Here is a 21,462-nt window from a genome sequence, read left to right on the forward strand (position 1 = left end):
GCAGTAGCACATAGAAGTATATATAGAAGTACAATTGATTGATCAGTTCTATGTTTAATTTTTATGAGGAACTTGCCATACTGTTACCTACAATGGCTGCTCCATTTCAGATTCCTACCAACAGACCATAAGGGTTCCAACTCCTCTACTTTCTCAATACTTGCTGCTTTTTGGTTTTATTTATTTATTTTATAATAGTTATACCAGTGAGTGTGTAGTGACTCATTACTGGGATTTTGATTGGCATTTCCCTGATGATTAGTGTTGTTGAGCCTCTTCATGTGCTTATAGACCACTTGTATATTTTCTTTGGAAAAATGTCTACTCAAGTCCTTTGCCTTTAAAATTTTAATTTAAAAACTCCCCCCTGCTTTATTGAGATATAATTAACATATACCATTGTGTAAGTTCAAGGTGTACAATATGATGATCTGATATGCAGATACATTGTGAATGTGTACTATAATAAGGTTAGTTAATACATCCTTCACCTCAAATAGTTGCAATTTTGTTGTTGTTATGGTGAGAACATTAAGCTCTACTATCATAGCAACTTTCAAGTATACAATATGCTATTTTTAACTATAGTCATCACACTGTACATTACATCTCAGGAACTTATTCTTCTTAAAATTGAAAGTTAGTACCCTTTGACCAATACTTCCCCATTATTTCCATCTCAGCTCCTGGCAACCACCATTTTACTCTGTTTCTATGAGTTTGATGTTTTTAACTTCCATATATAAGAGAGATCATACAGTATTTGTCTTTCTCTGTATGACTTTTTTCAACTTAGTAAAATGCTCTTAAGATTCATGAATATTGGTGCATATGGTAGGATTCCTTTTTCTCATGGCTGAATTATATTCCATTGTTACACACACACACAACATTTTCTTTATCCATTTATCTGTTGATATAAATTTAGATTGCTTCCATATCTTGGCTATTGTGAATAATACTTCAATAAACCTGGGAATGCCAATATCTAATCTCCTTCAGATATATACCCAGATGTGGGATTGCTGGATCATATGCTCATTTTTTGAGGAACCTCCATACTGTTTTCCACAGTAGCTATACTTAATAGGTTGGTGCAAACATAATTGCTGTTTTGAACCATGAATCTTAAATCATTATAACTAGGCTCAAACACATCTTTATTAATCAAAATAGGAACCATCATAATCAATACATTTTTGCCAACAAGAAATAAGTTTGTTTATTCTTGCAGCATAAAATCTGTGCTTTGGGATTTGACAAAATCTTGGAAAGCATTTTCTGCCTCTTGCTGGTTGTGGAAATGTTTTTTTCCCTGAGAAAAGTTGTTGAGATGCTTGAAGAAGTGGTAGTTGGGTGGCGAGAGGTCAGAGGAATATGGAGGATGAGGCAAAACTTCATAGCCCAATTCATTCAACTTTTGAAGCCTTGGTTGTGCGATGTGTGGTCGGGTGTTGTGGTGGAGAAGAATTGGGCCCTTTATGTTGACCAATGCTGGCTGCAGGCATTGCAGTTTTCAGTGCATCTTATAGCATACTTCTCAGATGTAATGGTTTTGTAGATTCAGAAAGCTGTAGTGGATCAGACTGGCAGCAGACCACCAAACAGTGACAATGACTTTTTTGGTGCAAGTTTGGCTTTGGGAAGTGATTTGGAGCTTCTTCTTGGTCCAGCCACTGAGCTGGTCATCACCACATGTCATATAAAATCTACTTTTCATTGCATGTCACACTCTGATTGAGAAATGGTTCACTGTTGCACAGAATAAGAAAAGAGGACACTTCAAAACGATGATATTTTTTATTTTCAGTCAGCTCAAGAGTTACCCACTTATCGAAGTTTTTCACCTTTTCAGTTTGCTTCAAATGCCAAACAACTGTAAATGGTCAACATTGAGTTCTTCAGCAACTTCTCATGTAGTTAGTGTAAGAGGATCAGCTTTGACGATTGCTCTCAGTTGGTCATTGTCAACTTCTGATGGCTGGCCACTACACTTCTAATCTTCAAGGCTCTCGTCTTCTTTGCAAAACTTCTTGAACCACAACTGCACTATATGTTTATTAGCAGTTCCCAAGCCAAATGCACTGTTGATATTGTGAGTTGTCTCCACTGCTTTATGACACATTTTGAACTTGAATAAAAAAATCACTCAAATTTGCTTTTTGTCTAACATCATTTCTATAGTCTAAAATAAATACAAGATAAACAGCAAGTAATGATTAGCAGAAAAACACAAAGTGAGAAATGCACGTTAAAATGATGTATAATATAAACCACATTTAAGAATGTATTCCAATATTAAAAGGCAAAGTTGAACAATGTAAAACTACAATTACTTTTGCAGCAACCCAATACATTCCTACCAATAGTGTACAAGGGTTCCCTTTTCTCTACATCATTACCAGCATTTGTTGTCTCATTTTTGGTTTTTTGATAATAGCTATTCCAACAGGTGTGAGGTGGTATCATACTGTGGTTTTGATTTGCATTTCCCTGATAGTTAGTGATGTTGAGTGCCTTTTCATGTACTAATTAGTTATCTGAATGTCTCCTTTGGAGAAATGTCTATTCAAGTCCTCTCCTCATTCTTTACAAATCCTTTGCCTTTTTCCTACTGAATTGTATTAGTACTTTATATATTTTGGGTATTAACTCCTTATCAGATATATGATTTGGAAGTATTTTCTCCTAGTCCATAGGTTGCCTTTAGACTTGATTGTTTATTTGACTGGGCAGAAGCTTTTTAGTGTAACGTGGTCCTACTTACTGACTTTTGCATTTTTTCTTGTGCTTTTCGTGCCAAATTGAAAAGAAAAAAATTATTGCCAAGACTGATGTCAAAGAACTTTTTCCTTCTAGAAGCTTTACAGTTTTGGGTCTTACATTTAAGTGCTTAATCTATTTTGAGTTAATTTTTGTGGGTCCAATTTCATTCTTTTGTGTGTGGATGTCCACTTTTCCCAGCATCATTTGTCAGAGATCATCTTTTCCCCATTTAGCATCCTTGGCTCCCTTGTCACATACCAGTTGACCATATACGTGTGGGTTTATTTCTGGGCTTGATTCTGTTCCATTTGTGCATGTGTCTATTTTTATGTCAGAATCATACTCTTTTGATTATTATAGTTTTATAATACAGTTTGAAACCAGAAAGTGTAAAGCCTTCAGCCTTGTTCTTCTTTATCAGGATTGCTTTGGATATTTAGAATCTTTCATGTTTCCATATGAACTTCAGAATTGTTATTTCTATTTTTGTGAAAAATGCTATTGGAATTTTGATAGGATTGCATTGAATCTATAGATGGTTTTGAGGGGTTGTTTAGGTTTTTGTTGTTGAGTTGTATGAGTTCTTTACACATTTTGGATATTAACCCCTTATCAGATATATGACTGCAAATATTTTCTCTCATTATACGGATTGTCTTTTTACTCTTGATGGTGTCCTTTGATGCACATGAGTTTTAGATTCTGATGAAGTCTAATTTATATTTTGTTGCCTGTGCTTTTGGTGTTATAGCCAGGAAATCATTGCCAAATCCAATATTATGAAGTTTTCACCTCTATTCTCTTCTAAGAGTTTAATTTTAGCTCTTAGATCTAGGGCTTTGATCCACTTTGAGTTAATTTTTTGTATGGTGTAAAGCAAGGATCCAAATTCATTCTTTTGCACCTGGATATCCAGTTTTCCTAGCACCATGTCTGAAAAGACTGTCCCTTCCCTTATTGAATGGACTTGACATCTTTGTCAAAAATCATTTGACCATATCTGTAAGGGTTTATTTCTGGGATTTCTATTTTATTCCAATTTTCTAGATATTTCCTTATGCTAATACTGAAGAGGAAATGTTAAACTTTTATATAACGTCCTGCCTATTCTGCCTCTGTAACTCAGCTTGCTTCTTGCAAATTCTGGATCATGTGGGTCTTGTAGTCTCAGAAAGTGGGGACTTAAAATACTAGGAACTGAAGTTTATCTCACTCACCCTTGTCCTGCTCTTTGCAATTGCCCAGCCCCTGCAAACCTGCTTAATCATGCCTGTCCGTGTAAAGGTCAGGCATCCCCCTCCCCATCTTGACCACTGTTCCTGCATGCACAAAACCCCTTAGTTTAAACCAGCGTATTAGCAGCTAGTGTTGCCCACTACAATCTGTCTATAAAAACTCTGCAATCCCTTTGTTCAGGGCTCAGAGTTTGGAGTGTTAATTCCTCTGGGCCCACCAGCATAATAAACCTGAGTTCTCCAACTCTCCCAGTGTGGTGCTTGGTTTCTTGAGTACTGGTTTCTACAACATTTCAACACGTTAGATTATTATAGTTAAGTTATGAAATCAGGGTATATCAGTTTCCCATCTATGTTCTTTTTCTAGATTGTTTTGGATTCCCTTGAGATTCTACATGAATTTCAAGATGAAAATTTTCTATTTTTACTAAAAATATCATTGGGGTTTTGCTAGAGATTGTATTGAATCTGTCCATCATTCTGGATAATATTGATGTCTTAACAATATTAACTCTCCCAATCTATGAACATAGGCATATTTCCATTTATTTGTGTTTTAGACTTTGTGTTTCAGAATTTCTGAGAAATGGCCTGTTTTTGATTTGCCTTTACTTTAGTGTGCAGCCTATCCTTCAGGGATTCAACTGAAAGCCTCAGCTGTTTATCACAGTCCGTTTCACACACACATACACACACACACAAATGTCCTGAAATGGAACTTCTGTCTTCCCAGCAGTGAGACTTTATACTTGCTTTCTTGGACCCTCACTCCATGCAAGCATAGCTTAAGAATCAGCAAATGCCTCAAAAGGAAAGTGCACAAAGAATGGTGGGCTTACTTCTCTGAGGTCCTCTTCTCTCCAGGGTTTTGGCTTCTCATGTCTTGGCGGTCTTAATTACTTTCTGATGCCTTCATTCACTTTTATTTTTAAAATCCAACCAGGACAGTTGTTCTTACTATGAAGGTTAGTCTGATAAAAAATATTTCAACACAGCTGAAAGCTGAAAATCTACCTTATTCTTTTAAACTGTGGCAAAACATACCATAATTCAACCATTCTTGTTCATACACATTGGGTTGCTTCTAATTGTTGTTTTGCCATAGAACAAATTATATTGTAATGAACAACTTTGTATATATAAATTCTTATGCATTCATGTGAGTGTTATTAAATAGGGTAGATTTCTAGAAGCAAGGTTGTTGGACAAAGGTATGCGTATTAAAACTGTTTATAGGTGATCGAACAGCCTGTGATTTACACTACCACCAGGAGTGCTGAGAGAGTTCATTTATCCACATAATCACCAGTACTGGATATTATTAATCTTAACTTTTATAAAACTGATGGGCAAAACCTTATATTTCACTGTTGTTTTACCTAACATTTCTCCAATCACTGGTGAGTTGAAACTAAGATAACTTAAAAAGTGTGGTACTAGAAAAGGAGAAACTGATCAATAGTACCACAAAGTAAGACCAGAATACACACACATGCATGTGTGATTCTATATATGTATGTCAAGGCTGTAGTCACCCACTTATTTAACTTACAGGCAGAGTACATCATGTGAAATCCTGGGCTGGATGAAGCACAAGCTGGAATCAAGATTGCTGGGAGAAATATCAATAACCTCAGATATGCAGATGACACCACCCTCATGGTAGAAAGCAAAGAAGAACTAAAGAGCCTCTTGATGAAAGTGAAAGAGGAGAGTGAAAAAGTTGGCTTAAAACTCAACATTCAGAAAACTAAGATCATGGCAAATAGATGGGAAAACAATGGAAACAGTGACAGACTTTATTTTGGGGGGCTCCAAAATCACTGCAGATGGTGACTGCAGCCATGAAATTTAAAGACACTCTCCTTGGAAGAAAAGCTATGACCAACCTAGACAGCATATTAAGAAGCAGAGACATTACTTTACCAAAAAAGGTCTGTCTACTCAAGGCTATAGTTTTTCCAGTAGTCATGTATGGATGGGAGAGTTGAACTATAAAGAAAGCTGAGCACCGAAGAACTGATGCTTTTGAACTGTGGTGTTGGAGAAGACTCTTGAGAGTCCCTTGGACAGCAGGGAGATCAAGCCAGTCAATCCTAAAGGAATGATGCTGAAGCTGAAACTCTAATACTTTGGCCATGTGATGCAAAGAACTGACTCACTGGAAAAGACCCTGATGCTGGGAGTGATTGAAGGCAGGAAGAGAAGGGGACCAGAGAGGATGAGATGGTTGAATGGCATCACCGACTCAATGGACATGAGTTTGAGTAGGCTCTGGGAGTTGGTGATGGACAGGGAAGACTGGCGCGCTGCGGTCCATGGGGTTGCAAAGAGTCGGACATGACTGAGTGACTTAACTGAACTGAACTGATGAATAGTGCTGGAAAGATGGGCTAAGTATTTTGCAAACAAGTTATAATTCTTACCTCATAAGATAAATTAAAATTCTAGACCAAGAATTAAATGTAAAATGGTAACCATAAAGAACTAACAGAAAATGCAATGAAAATGCAAACAATTGATCTAGGGATGGATCTATCTTTCTGAGCATAACAGCAAAAAAGAAATCAATAAGGAGAAAATTTTACTATATAAAAGTGTAAAATGTCTATATATCAAAATGAAATCCAAAATTAAAGGGTGAATAACAAAATAACAACATATCACAGTAATATGTGGAAGACAAAGTGTTAGCATCCCAATACACAATAAATCTTGTAGAAACCAATAAGCAATAGACAATTTTCCAGCAGAAAAGTGGTAAAAGAATATAAGTAGACAATTTGCAAAGTAAATATATAAAAGGCTATTTATTTTGTGAAAATAAGTTTATCATTCATATAATCAAAAAACAATTAAAAATATTAAGCTAACATAGATATTAAAATAGTGTTTTAGGGAGTTATTTAAGAAAATGTAATAGAGTTTGTCATATATTATGTTACAAAGAACAGAATCCAGACTGTTCTTTTCTGACATTATTTTTCTGAAAATAAGTGGGTATTTATTTTTCAAAAAAATGGTTGGAAGCAAATATTACAAAATTGAAACAATGGCTTTGTGAAACTGGAGAATTCTAGGTAATTTTTATCTTTTCTCTTGTATTTTTCCCTATCTTCCAGTTCCCTGCAGTCAACATGTATATAGGAATTTGGAATCAGAAGTGTTCTTGCCTGGAGAATCCCAGGGACGGGGGAGCCTGGTGGGCTTCCGTCTATGGGGTCACACAGAGTCGGACACGACTGAAGTGACTTAGCAGCAGCAGCAGCAGCAGCAACCTGCTACTTGTGAAAACTGGAGAGAATGAGAACAGTAGTGTATCTATTCAAATGAAGTTAGGAGATAAATTCACAATTCTTGAAGAAATGAAAGACATATCTTATAAAATAGATGTATCTGATCCTAAAAAAGTTAAACAAAGGCAAGAAAATAATTATCTAAAAGGAAGTTATATAATAAGGAATATATACATTAAAAATCTCATTGATAAAAGCATAAATAAAATATTAAGAATTGATAAATATATATGAAAATGTACAGATCCTGCTAGATATGAAAACAGTAAGAGACACAATTTTTTTTTAAAAAGTAAGGCAAAAATGAAAAAATACATACTCTCACTGGGAATTTAAGAAAGAAACTAGAATAACTATATTAAAGATATTAATCTAACAAAAGAAAATAAAAACTCAACATTGAAATTTTGAAAATTTATCAAAAAAAAACCTCAACATTGATGGGGCCATAGAATCAAAAAGGTATATTTTATATTTATTGATGTTACTAAAAATTGATTGGTTTTTCTAAAGAATTATCTGGTAGCATGTAACAAGAGCTAAAAAGTTGTTCATACTCTTATCCAGAATCCTTTCTCTGAGAATATACTCCAGGAAAATAGGAATATATTTATGAATACCTATGAAAAGGTATTTATAGAAGGATAAAAATTTTGGAAAACAATTCAAGTACCAATAATAAGAATATAATTACTTTAATTTGATGGAATAATATATAGCTCTTTCAACATGTGGAAATACTTACATGAAAGAATAAGTGAAAAAACCAGCACAAGTTAACATGTACATACTGAATATGACTATGAAAATATACCTGTGTGCACTAACAGATTAGAATTCATATTACATAAAGATTTGAGTTTAACATTTATAAAGCTCTTTTTATTGAGGAAACATTGATTTCACCTCCCCTCTACTGGTTTCTTCTCCTCTACCCTGTTCTCTGTATCTACATGTTTGCTTTTATTAGTTTTCTTATATTCCACATGTGATAGAAATCATACAGTGTTCATCTTTGTCTGACTTATTTCACTTAGCCTAACACACTCAAGGCCCATCCATGTTTTTGCAAATGGCATGATTTCATCTTTTTTATGGCTAAGTAGTATTCTATTTCTGTCTTTCTGACAACAGCCAATCTTATAGGTATGAGGTGGTATCTCTTTGTGGTTTTAATTTGCATTTCCTTAATGATTAGTGATATTAACATCTTCTCATGTGCCTGTTGGCCATGTGTAAGTCTTCTTTAGAAAAATGTATATTCAGCTCCTCTGTTCATTTTAATCAGATTGTTTTTTGTTGTTGAGTTGTATGAGTTCTTTATCTATTTTGGATATTAACCCCTCATCAGATATATGATTTGCAAGTATCTTCTCCCATTTGGTAGACTGTCTTCTCATTTTATTGATGGCTTCCTTTGGTGTGCAGAAGCTTTTTAGTTTGATGTTAATCCCATTTGTTTATTTTTACTTTTGTTTCCCTTGCCTGAGGAAACAGGTAGAAAGAATTGCTAAGACTGATGCCAAAGAGTGTACTGCCAATGTTTTCTTCAAGGAGTTTTATGATTTCAGGTATTATATTCAAGTCTTTAATCCATTTTGAGTTAATTTTTTTGTATAGTGTGAGATTGGGATCTAGTTCATATTTATTTTGCATGTGACTCTCCAATTTTCCCAATACCAGTTATTGAAGATACTATCCTTTACCCATTGTATGTTCTTTGCTCTTTTGTCATAAACTACTTGCCCATATATTCATGGGTGTATTTCTGGACTTCCGATTCTGTTTCATTGATCTATTTGTTTTTCTGCTAATACCATGCTGCTCTGATTACTGTGGTTTTGCTGTTTGAAATCAGGAAGTGAGATATTTTCAGCTTTGTTCTTTTTTTCTCAGAATTACTTTGGCTACTTGGGGCCTTTTGTGGTTCCATATAAATTTAAGAATTTTTTCTTCTATTTCTGTGAAAAATGTCCTTGGGATTTTGCTAAAGGATTACATTGAATCTGCAGATTGCTTTAGGCAATAAGGACATCTTGACAATGTATGGACTCTGTTTCCATTTATTTGTTTCTTTTTCAGTTTCTTGCAACAATATGCTATAGTTTTCAGTATATAGGTCTTTCATCTCCTTGGTTAAATTTATTACTATGTATTGTCTTTTTGTTGTTGATGTTGAATATTTTGCTCATGTATTTTTTTAAATTTATTTAATTTTAATTGGAGGCTAATTACTTTACATTATTGTATTGGTTTTGCCACACATTGACACGAATCTGCCCCGGGTGTACATTTGTTCCCCATCTTGAACCCCCCTCCAGGGATGATTGTAGATGTCTAGTTAGCAGAGTACAGTATTTAGATTTTAGTGGGTTATTTTAAATGGTGACATGATATTTTTTAAAATGTCAATATTATCAATATACCAGAAATCTTGTTTCTAAATTTTCTCTATTGAGGTATAGTTGATATAAAATGTTAATATGTTTCAGATGTAGAACACGATAACTCACAATTTTAAAGATTATATTCCATTTATACCTATTATTAAATATTGGCTATATTTGCTTATAGTTTATTTTATAGATAGTAGTTTGTACTCCTTAATCCCCTACCGCTGTCTAGCCCCTTTCCCCTTCCCTCTTCCTACTGGTGATTGATCACTAGCTAGTTCTCTATGTCTTTGAGTTTGCTTCATTTTTATTACACTCAGTAAATGTTTGTTCAATTTTTAGATTCCTCATATAAGTGATATCACACAGTGTTTGTCTTTCTCTGACTTATTTCATTTAGTACAATACCATCCATGTTGTTGCAAATGATAACATTTCATTCTTTTTATGGCTCAGTAGTATTTCATTGCATAAAGTGAAGAGGAACTCAAAAGCCTCTTGATGAAAGTGAAAGAGGAGAGTGAAAAGGTTGGCTTGAAGCTCAACATTCAGAAAACAAAGATCATGGCATCTGGTCCCATCACTTCATGGGAAATAGATGGAGAAACAGTGGAAACAGTGTCAGACTTTATTTTTTTGGGCTCCAAAATCACTGCAGATGCTGATTGCAGCCATGAAATTAAAAGACGCTTACTCCTTGGAAGGAAAGTTATGACCAACCTTGATAGTATATTGAAAAGCAGAGACATTACTTTGCCAACAAAGGTCCGTCTAGTCAAGGCTATGGTTTTTCCCGTGGTCATGTATGGATGTAAGAATTGGACTGTGAAGAAGGCTGATCGCCGAAGAATCGATGCTTTTGAACTGTGGTGTTGGAGAAGACTCTTGAGAGTCCCTCGGACTGCAAGGAGATCCAGCCAGTCCATTCTAAAGGAGATCAATCCTGGGTGTTCATTGGAAGGACTGATGCTAAAGCTGAAACTGCAATACTTTGGCCACCTCATGCGACGAGTTGACTCACTGGAAAAGACTCTGATGCTGGGAAAGGTTGGGGGCGGGAGGAGAAGGGGACGACAGAGAATGAGATGGCTGGATGGCATCACCGACTCTGTGGACATAAGTTTGCGTGAACTCCGGGAGTTGGTGATGGACAGGGAGGCCTTGGCGTGCTGTGATTCATGGGGTCGCAGAGAGTCGGACACGACTGAGCGACTGAACTGAACTGAACTGAGTATTTCATTGTGTGTATACATTTTCTTTATTCAATTGTTGATGGACCCTGAGGTTGCTTCTGTATCTTGACTATTGTAAACAGTCTGCTATGGATGTGAACATTGTGGTGCATGTATGTTTTCAAATTAGCATTTTCATTATTTTTGGATATATAGCCAGGAGTAGAATTGCTGGGTCATATGGTAGTTCTATTTTTAGTTTTTTGAGAGATATCTGTACTGTTTTCCACATGGCTGCACCAATATATTACATTCCCACCAACAGTGTAGAAGGTTCCTTTTTTCTCCAGTATGTTATATGTGATCTTTCTGATGATAGCCATTCTGACAGGTGTGAGGTGATTTCTCATTGTGATTTAATTTGCATTCCTCTGATGATTAATAATGTTGAGCATATCCCTAGACAGTTTCTTAATTTCTCTTTCTGCTAACTCACTGTTAGCATATAGAAATGTAACAGACATTTATATTTTGATTTTGTATCCTGAAATTTTACTGCATTTGTTTATTATTTTTAATAGTTTTTCAGTGGAGTCTTTAGAGTATTCTAATATATAAAATAATGTCATTTGCAAATAGTGACAGTTTTACATCTTCTTTTCCAATTTGGATGCCTTTTATTTCTTTTTCTCATCTAATTGCTCAGGTTAGAACCTCTAATACTATGTTGAATAGGAGTGGCAAGAGTGAGCATCCTTGTCTTGTTCCTAATCTTAGAGAAACAGCTTTCAATTTTTCACCATTGAATATAATGTTAGATGTCGGTTTCACATATTTGACCTTTATTTTGTCCCTTCCATTCCACTTCATTGAGAGTTTTTATCATAAATGAGTGTTGCTGCTGCTGCTGTTGCTAAGTCACTTCAGTCGTGTCCGACTCTGTGCGACCCCATAGACGGCAGCCCACCAGGCTCCCCTGTCCCGGGGATTCTCTAGGCAAGAGCACTGGAGTGGGTTGCCATTTTCTTCTCCAGTGCATGAAAGTGAAAAGTGAAAGTGAAGTCGCTCCGTCATGTCTGACTTGTAGCGACCTCATGGACTGCAGCCTACCAGGCTCCTCCGTCCATGGGATTTTCTAGGCAAGAGTACTGGAGTGGCTTGCCATTGCCTTGTATATGGTTTTTAATTCTTCATTTTCTCAATATGGTGTATCACATTGATTGATCTGCAGATGTTGAGCCATCCTTGCATCCTTGGAATAAATCCCACTTAATCATGGATGGTATATGATCCTCCTGATGTATTGTTAAATTCAGTTTGCTAATATTTTGTTCAGAATTTTTGCTTCTGTGTTTATCAGAGATACTGGTCTGCAATTTTCTTTTTGTGTGTGTCTTTATCTGGTTTTGACATTGGAGTGATATTGGCCTTGTAAAATGAGTTAGGAAGTGTTCGCTAACTTCCCTAATTTCCTGAAATGGAAATTCAATTTTTGGGGAATAGTTTGAGAAGAAAAAGTATAAAATCTTTCAATGTTTGGTAGAACTCACCTGTGAAACTGTCTAGTACTGAACTTTTGTTATTTGGGAGCTTTTTTGATTACTGTTTTAGTCTCTGTAATAGTAATAGGTCTACTCAAGTTTTTTATTTCCTCATGATTTGGTCTTGGAAGGCTATATAATTCTAAGAATTTGCCCATTTCTTCTAGGCTGTCAAATTTGTTGGTGTATGGCTATTTATAATATTCTCTTAGAATTCTTTGTATTTCTGTGGCATCCATTGTTATTTATCCTCTTTCACTTCTGATTTGTTTATGAGGACCTTCTCTCTTCTTTATTTTCTTATAACTCTTTGTACTTCTGTGGTATCTATTGTTATTTAACCTCTTTCACTTCTGGGGGGCTCTCTTTTTTTTCTTAGTGAGTCTAGCTAATGGTTTGTTGATTTTATCTTTTTAAAGAATCAGCTCTTAGTTTCATTGATCTTTTTCTATTGTCTTTCTCTATTTCATTTATTTCAACTCCAATCTTTATTATTTCCTTCCTTCTATTAACTTGAGTTTTGCTTGTTCTTCTTTTTCTAGTCCCCTTAGGTGTAAAGTAAGGTAAGATTGTTTATCTGAGAGTTTTCTTCTTTCTTTTTTTAAAAAATATTCTTCTCTGCCTGGAGGCAGGGAATGGGGTTTCCAGTGTCAAGCCTCACCTCAGACCTGACCAGGTCATGGTAGAATGGAACATCCAAATACCAGCGACTCCCCTGGGAGGGGCAGCTCCCTAAGGGTCCTATGAGTCTGTGGAGGTTCAGCTTCCAGCCCAGCCCAACATCTGGTTTCTGATGCTGCTCAGTTATCTTGTTTCTTGAGGTAGGCCTGTATTGTTATAAACTTCCCTCCCAGGTTTTGCTGCATCTCATAGATTTTGGTATGTTGTATTTTCACTTGTCTTCAAGTAATTTTTTATTTCTCCTTTGATTTCTTCATTGACCTAACAGTTGTTAATTGGATGTTGTTCAGTCTCCACGTATCTGTGATTCTTCCAGTTTTCTTCTTACAGTTAATTTCTATTTTCATTCCACTGTGATTAGAAAAGATGCTTCATACGATTTCAATCTCCTTAAATTTATTGAGACTTATTTTGTGTCCCAAAATATGGTCTATCCTGGAGAAAGTTCCACATGCACTTGAGAAGAATGTGTATTCTGCTGCATTTCAATGGAATGTTCTGTACAAATCTATCTAATCCATCTGGTCAAAAGTTTCACTAAGACTTATTTCCTTGTTGACTTTGTCTGATTTAACCACTGATGTAAGTGGGGCATTTAAAGTCCCCTACTATTATTGTGTTGCTGCTGTCAGTTTCTCCTTTTAGGCCTGTTAATAACTGTTTAATATATTTTGATGCTCCTATGTTAGGTGTATATATATTAATACTAATCACTGTTATGTCTTTTGATGAATTGTCCCTTTTGTCATTATATAGTTTCCATTTTTGTCTGTTACATTTTTTGGCTTTAAATCTATTTTGTCTGATATGAATATGGCTACATCTGCTTTCATTTGAATGTTGTTTGCTTGGAGTATCATTTGATATATCTCCCCTTTTAACGCATGTTTGTCTTGAGTTGAGATGTATCTCCTGGAAGCAGCAAATAGTTGCGTCTTATTTTTTATTCCATTTAGCCATCATGTGTGTTTTGATTGATGAATTAAATTTATTTATATTTAGGTTAATTATAGATAGAAGAAGACAATACTGCCATTTTATCTTTCATTTTCTGGTTGCTCTATTATCTCCACTGTTTCTTTTTTAAAATTACTTTTTAATTTATTTTTTTATAATATTGTGTTGGTTTCTGCTATACATCAAGATTAATTGCTATACATCAAGATCTGCTATACATCAAGATTAATTAACCATAGGTATACATATGTCTGGGTTTCACTGGTGGCTAAGCAATAAAGAATCTGCCTGCAATGCAAGAGACCCAGGTTTGATCCCAGGGTTGGGAAGATCCCCTGGAGGAGGGCATGCCAACCCACTCTAATACTCTTGCCTAGAGAACTGCATGGACAGAGGAGCCTGGTGGGCTGCAGTCCATAGGGTTACACAGAGTCGGACACGACTGAAGTGACTAAACAGCAGCAGCAGCATACAAATGTCCCCTCCCTCCTACCTCCCACACCTTCCTACTCCTCCAGGTTGTTAGAGCCCCGGTTTGAAGTCCCTGAGTCACAGCAAATTCCCATTGGCTATCTATTTTATGTAGGTAGTGTGTATGTTTCCATGCTACTCTCTCCATTCATCCCACTCTCTCCTTCCTACCCTCCACTCATGTCCACAAGTCTGTTCTCTATGTCTGCATCTCCACTGTTGCCTGCAAAAAGGTTCATCGGTACCATCTTTCTAGATTCCATATATATGTATTAATAAATGATATTTGTTTTTCTCTTTCTGACTTCACTCTGTATAATAGGCTCTAGGTTCATCCACCTCATTAGAACTGACTCAAATGCTTTCCTTTTTATGGTTGAGTAATATTCCATTGTATATATGCACCACAGCTTCTTTATCCATTCATCTGTCAGTGGATATCTAGGTTGCTTCCATGTCCATATCTCTACTTTCTTTTTCCTTTTGTTTTTGTCTGCCATTTTGGCTTAATGGTTTTCTCTGATATTTTCCTCAGTTTATTCTTCGTGTGTGTGTGTCTACTTTATTTTCACAGTTACCCTGAGGTTTGTAAAAATTTCTCATAGATAAAATAGTCTTTTTTCTGCTGATAACATCTTATGTTCATTCACCCACATGAGTTCTGTTCTTTTCCTCCTCCCCTTTTATGACTGTGTCATCTCAAATTATCCCTTTTAATGTTATCCGTTTGTTACCAAAATAAGATAGCTATAATTATTTTTTGGCTTTCTTTTTTCCCTTTAGCTTTTAATAAGTGTTTACAAATCTATTCTGACAAAGAGTTGCAATTTTATGATTCTATTTACCACCTTGCTTAAAGTTTTTTATGTTTTTCATATTTTGTTCCTGGTAGAAAAGTTCCTTTCAATATCTCTTGTAAGGCAGATCTAGTGTTGATGAATACCCTCAGCCTTTGTCTAAGAAAGCCTTTATTTTTCCTTCATATATGAATGATACTTTTATATATAAAAGTATCCTAGGGTGACAGTTTTTTTTTCTGTATTTTGAGAATGTCATTTCACTCTCCCCTGGCTGTAAGGGTTTCTGCTGAGAAATCTGCTGATAGCTTAATAGGGATTCCTTTGTAGGTTACCATCCTTTTTCCCCCTGGCTGCCTTTAAAATTCTTTGTCATTAACTTCTGACAATTTTAATATAATGTGATCTTGGAAAAGGTCTTTTTTGCAGTTAGGTTAATTAGGTATTCTCATTGCTTCATAGACTTGATTGTCCAGCTTCTTCCCCAAGTTTGGGAAGATATCAGCTATTGTTTCTTTAAATAATCTCTCTGTTCTCCTCTTCTCCTTCTGGGATACCCATTATTCTAGTGCTGTCTTTCCTAAAAGAGTTGTGTAGCTCCCATATGATTTCTTCTTTTTATATGTATCTTACTTTTCTTTGCTCTTCAATTTGTATCGTTTCTAGGTTTCTATCTTTGAGCTCACTAATGCTGTATTTCATATCATCTGCTCCATTTACAATACTTTCTAAAATACTCTTCATCGTGTTTATCATGTTCCTCAGCTCAAGAATTTCTGTTTGGTTATTTTTAGAGTTTCAATATGGTTGGCAAAGTATTCCTTTTGTTCACTAATTTTATTTCTGACCTCATTAAACTGTCTAAGTCTTCTTGTATCTCATTGAGCTTCTTCATGATGTCTAGTTTGAATTCTTTATCAGTTAGATCTCAAAATTCCATGAATTTAACTTTGGTTTCTGGAGAATTGTCATTTTGCTTGATGGATTGTTCCTCTGCTGGCACATTTGAAATTAAATGACAGGTTGGTAGTTACAATTTTCTTTTGTCTTCCAGTAGGTGGCGGTATTGGAGAAGGCAATGGCACCCCACTCCAGTACTCTTGCCTGGAAATCCCATGGATGGAGGAGCCTGGTAGGCTGCAGTCCATGGGGTTGCTAAGAGTCGGACACAACTTCACTTTCACTTTTCACTTTCATGCATTGGAGAAGGAAATGGCAACCCACTCCAGTGTTCCTGCCTGGAGAATCCCAGGGACAGGGGAGCCTGGTGAGCTGATGTTATGGGGTCACACAGAGTCGGACACGACTGAAGTGACGTAGCAGCGTAGCAGCAGGTGGCAGTATTAGGTAGCTTTTGGCTTTGCTTACCTGAGTTGCCTCTGGTTATATTTGAAAGTTGGCACTTTCCAGCCTCTACCAGATGTTTCCTCTGTGTCATTGCTTTTGCTTCCTGTTCCTCTACGGTCATTGCTTCACTGCTTCTGCCAGAGCTGCTGTCATTACTGGGATGGTGGGGTCTTCTCTGGTGTGGGAGATCCCCTGAGACACAGGCTCTGCTGTGGGGAAAGGGGAACAGTGTGGGAGGGGAAGCTGGGTGCACAGGTGCTTCTACTGTGTCCGGTGCTATCAGGTTCACTGAATTTACCAGTGCAAATAAGGAGGGGCCAGAGTCTGGGATCACAGGTGCCTCAGTGGGAGGAGAGATATGGCCCCAGGCCCCGTTGCTGCTGCTGCCACAAAATTACCTGTGGTGGTGGGCGCCAGTGTGGTCACTTTCTAAAGCCAGGGTCATGTGCGCTGATTCCCCTGCTGTTATTGGGCTCTCTGAAGCTGTGGGCTCAGCTGCCACAGTCAGACAACTGGGACTGCAGGCATCAACTCTGCTGTTCCCTCGTTCCATCTTCTCTATGTGTTCCAGTCCACCATCTTTAGATGTACAGAGGCGTGGAATTTTTCAGCATCCTGTCATGTTAGGCAGAGGCACCTTCATTGTGTTGTGAATGTTTTACTGGTTGTAGATTGAAGGTGTGAGACAAAGGTAGCTTTTCACTCCACTGTGTTTCTGACAGCACTCGCCTATAACATTCTTATGTTCCCAAAGTTGATTAACCATATAATACTTAAAAATTAAAAAAAAACATATTATGGAACTGAAATAACAGTATTTGAGGTGAGGCAGAGAATCCCACTTAGTTAACATATATAAATGAACATACTTGGTGACAAAATATCCTGTTTTCTCTGGTGGAATCACAGCTGTCATTCAATGAATCCTTAAAGCAATTTTGTTATTGTGAAATTATCGAAATAATGGAATTATGAAGAATCATGTGGTTCAGATAGTAAAGAATCCACCTGTAATGAGGGAGACCTGAGTTTGATCCCTGGGTTGGGAAGATCAACTGGAGGAGGGCATAGTAACCCACTCCAGTATTCTTGCCTAGAGAATCCGCATGGCAGAGGAGCCTGGCAGGCTACATGGGGTTACAGAGTCGAACATGACTGAGTGACTAAGCATACACACACTCATTTTATAAATAATCAAAACCTGTCTTTCTTGACCTTCCCAGGCAAATCTATTTACTGTCTCCTATACTCTGTACATAATACCATTTTAATAGCATTTACAAGACTGTACTGTAATTATTTGGTTATACGTCTATGTCTCTCATAGCATCAAGCCCAGTGTGTGGTACAGAAATGTGAACAATAGATCCTCATGAAAAAAAGAATGAATGAAGCAAATGAAGGAGCACATTTGAAAAATAAATATAACTTGCTACTTGAGTCCCTGAAATGTTTGATTATTCAATAAACTGAAGTCCTGGAGACGTAGCAGTCCTCATTTCCTTTGGCTGCTGCTGCTGCTAAGTCACTTCAGTCGTGTCCGACTCTGTGTGACCCCATAACATCAGCCCACCAGGCTCCCCCGTCCATGGGATTTTCCAGGCAAGAGTACTGGAGTGGCTTGCCATTGCCTTCTCCGTTCCTTTGGCTAGGAAATAATAAATTAGTAACAGGCCCAGAACAGTGTATAGACTTTGAAAAAGTAATCAGTAAGGAGTTTTTGTTTGTTGGAGAGATCTGATGTGATGCAGTTAGATTTCAAGAATGAAGGCCCAGAACTGGCAAGTTACCTACATCCTAGTAAGATTATGCTGAGTTTAGAACAACAGATGTGAAGAAAACGGTAAAAGGTATCAACTTCTAAGTGAAAGCCAGAGAGAATCACAGGACTCATGTCAATGTATAGCAAAACCAACCAATATAATATTGTAAAATAATTAGCCTCCAATAAAAAAAAAAGTATTGGGTCATCACGGTCCATTCAAAAAAAAAAAAAAAGGCACCAATAGGACTTGCACAAACTCCAAACCACAAAGACTGCTAAGAAGGACAAAGAAGACAGTGACTACAAGATCAACTATATTCATGGAGTAAGATTTGGGTTAGGGCACTAGGGCTTCCTAGTGGTTCAGGGGTAAAGAATCTGCCTGCTATGCAGGAGATGTGGGTTTGATTCCTGGGTTAGGAAGATACCCTGGAGAAGGAAATGGCAATCCACTCCAGTATTCTTGCCTGGAAAATCCCATGGACAGAGGAGCTTGGAAGGCTACAGTCTATGGGGTCTCAAGAGTCAGACATGACTTAGCAACTAACCCACCACCACCACCAAGATTTGGGTTAGACAGTGACATACTTTCCTTATTTCAAAAGATTTAGTGCTAGTGGACTGGTATCTGGAGACTGGTATCTAGCCTCAGACTAGAGGGAATGGCCAAGGAGGTTAAAAAGAAACCAGAAAGCAGGTTCTGGGAAGGACTGAGGTACCCCATCCCACCTAGTAAAGCATCAACGCAAATTAATCTCAGATGTTTCAGAGTCTTGACTTGTCATTTACCACAAATAGGGTTTAGCATATAGAAGGAACAGAGGGTTCAGTAATTTGCAATATTCAAGGTAATCTGTGGCTAGATTTTATAAATTAATTAGGCCCTGAGACCTAATTAGGACCCGAGACCTATATTCAATAAACTTGAAAATTTCTATGTGTTTATATTTTAGTTTTCCATTTTTTTCTAATAAAATTTCTTTAGGAGCTTCCAAACACATATTTAATTTAAAAAGAAAAGGGAATTCCTACATTATAGCTAGAATGGAAAGGTGAGAGAAATCCATATATTCCTAAAGCCAGATGCAATGTTAGTAGCTCTGGGAGTTCAGGACCTGCTGGCATAAAATATAAGTTCTAGGAGTGAGATAGGGGGAGGGGAGGGAGGCTCGAGAGAGAGGAGATATAATTAGGGCTGATTTTCATTGCTGTATGGCAGAAACCAACACAACATTGCAAAAGCATTTTTCCTCCAATTAAAAAATAAATTAAAAATATGGGTGCTAGGAAAGACAAAGAATAGTCAACTTTGACTGCTAGTCCTTTCCTCTTTGGTTGATTCCCTCTCAATTTAGATCTACATAACTGTATGGAAATTGAGTGTCTGGAGTAGGTTTAGTAACAAGGGAAGGAGGCTGGTTTGGGGCTGGACAAAATTTGACTTGGCTTTCATTATTAAAAGACCACTCTTGGTGAAGGAAAAAAGTACACACACACACACACACACACACACACACACACACACACACACACACACACACACCATAGGCTTTGGGTTTGTAAGTGGCAATCTACTATCTAGGGTACATTCTTTATTTATATATTTACTCATTTGTGGCTTGATTTAAGATTGCATTAATTTCCAGTTGGTGCTATAACAAATTAACATAAACTTAGCAGCTTAAAACAACACAAAATTATACTCTTATAGTTCTAGAGGTCAGAAGTCCAAAATGAGCCTTATGGCTATTATAGGGTAAAATAAAAATCAAGGTGTCAAGCATAACTGGTTTCTTCTGGAGACTCCAGGGGGAGAATCTGATCTTTGATTCTTCCAACTTCTTAGAGGATAAAGCCAGTAGCCTTATCACTCTAATCTCTTGCTTCTGTCATCACATCTCCTACTTCTATAGTCTGATTTCCCTCTGGGTACCTCTTATAAGAAGACTTATGACTATATTTAGAGCCCACCTGAATAACCCAAAATAATCCCCTCCACCAATCTCAGTTTCCTTAACCTAATAACACCCACAAAAATCCCTTTTGCTGTATAAGGCAATGTTCACAGGTTCCAGGGATTAGGGCCTGTATATCTTTCAGGGCCACTACTGAGCCTTCCACAAGGATAGTTTAGAAATTTTGCACATCCTTTTTTTTTTTAAAGTTAACATTGTAGTAATTTGTTTAATGTGAAATTTGTAATAACTTGCATAAATTTTTAATTTGTAGTAATTTGTTTAATGTGTCTATCACCAAATTTAATATATACATTGAATAAAAAATAAGTACTAATTAAAAATAAGTATTAGATCAAGAATTGGAATTTTAAAATATTATCAACTAATTCATTACATGACAAAGTATAAATGACCTAGAAACAAGCTCCTTGGCTATTAATCTACATAAAATTCATATTTTTCAAAACGGAAATATAGGTCCCAAGAAAGAGGAGAAGAACATATTGGTTAAGCACACACTTGGAACGAAGATACAACATTGCCTGGTAACAATCATGCCCTTTGTACCAGAGTTCATAAAACACATTGAAAATTATCAACCCTGTTCAGGGTATATACGGTTAGAAACTTTGATTCCAGAGACTCTAAATTCCATTTCAGAACTAGTTTAATAAAGCAATAAAAATAAAACATCAAGAAAAAATAAAATGGAAGGAACCCAGCCTGTATTGAATAATGCTTTGATTCTAACAGGTTAGCCAATCCCCTTACCTAGGCTGGAATAAATGTGGCTGAGAATACGAGCTGGTTGTACTCTGATGGGGTATACCTCAGCAATGGTCTCCACATCAATTCCCTTGTTCTTCAAAATGGACTTGATTTCTTCTGTTTCAGCTAGAATGGAAACTGCAGGAAAGAAAAAAAAGATGAAGTTAACAGAAAATTTTATTTCAGCGGGAACCTAAAGATCTCTCAAGAAAGAAAGTGAAGTCGCTCAGTCGTGTCTGACTCTTTGTGACCCCATGGACTGTAGCCTATCAGGCTCCTCTGTCCATAGGGTTTTTCCAGGCAAGAATACTGGAG

General features: G+C 36.6%; 1 protein-coding gene across 5 annotated transcripts in view; it reads right to left on the reverse strand.

Annotated features, from left to right (window-relative positions):
* The window catches only part of PHKA1 (phosphorylase kinase regulatory subunit alpha 1), a 167,226-nt gene that overhangs the window by 85,590 nt on the left and 60,174 nt on the right, over positions 1–21,462 (reverse strand). For all 5 annotated transcript variants that reach the window (XM_055393889.1, XM_055393888.2, XM_055393887.2 and 2 more), the window contains exon 14: positions 21,151–21,285. In XM_055393889.1, the coding sequence (XP_055249864.1) occupies positions 21,151–21,285 (135 nt within the window). The remainder of the gene's footprint in view (positions 1–21,150; positions 21,286–21,462) is intronic.

Source organism: Moschus berezovskii, chromosome X (assembly GCF_049115385.1).
Source record: "Moschus berezovskii isolate FMDL1 chromosome X, NW_MosBer_1.0, whole genome shotgun sequence".
In the NCBI taxonomy this organism is placed as follows: Eukaryota; Metazoa; Chordata; class Mammalia; order Artiodactyla; family Moschidae; genus Moschus; species Moschus berezovskii.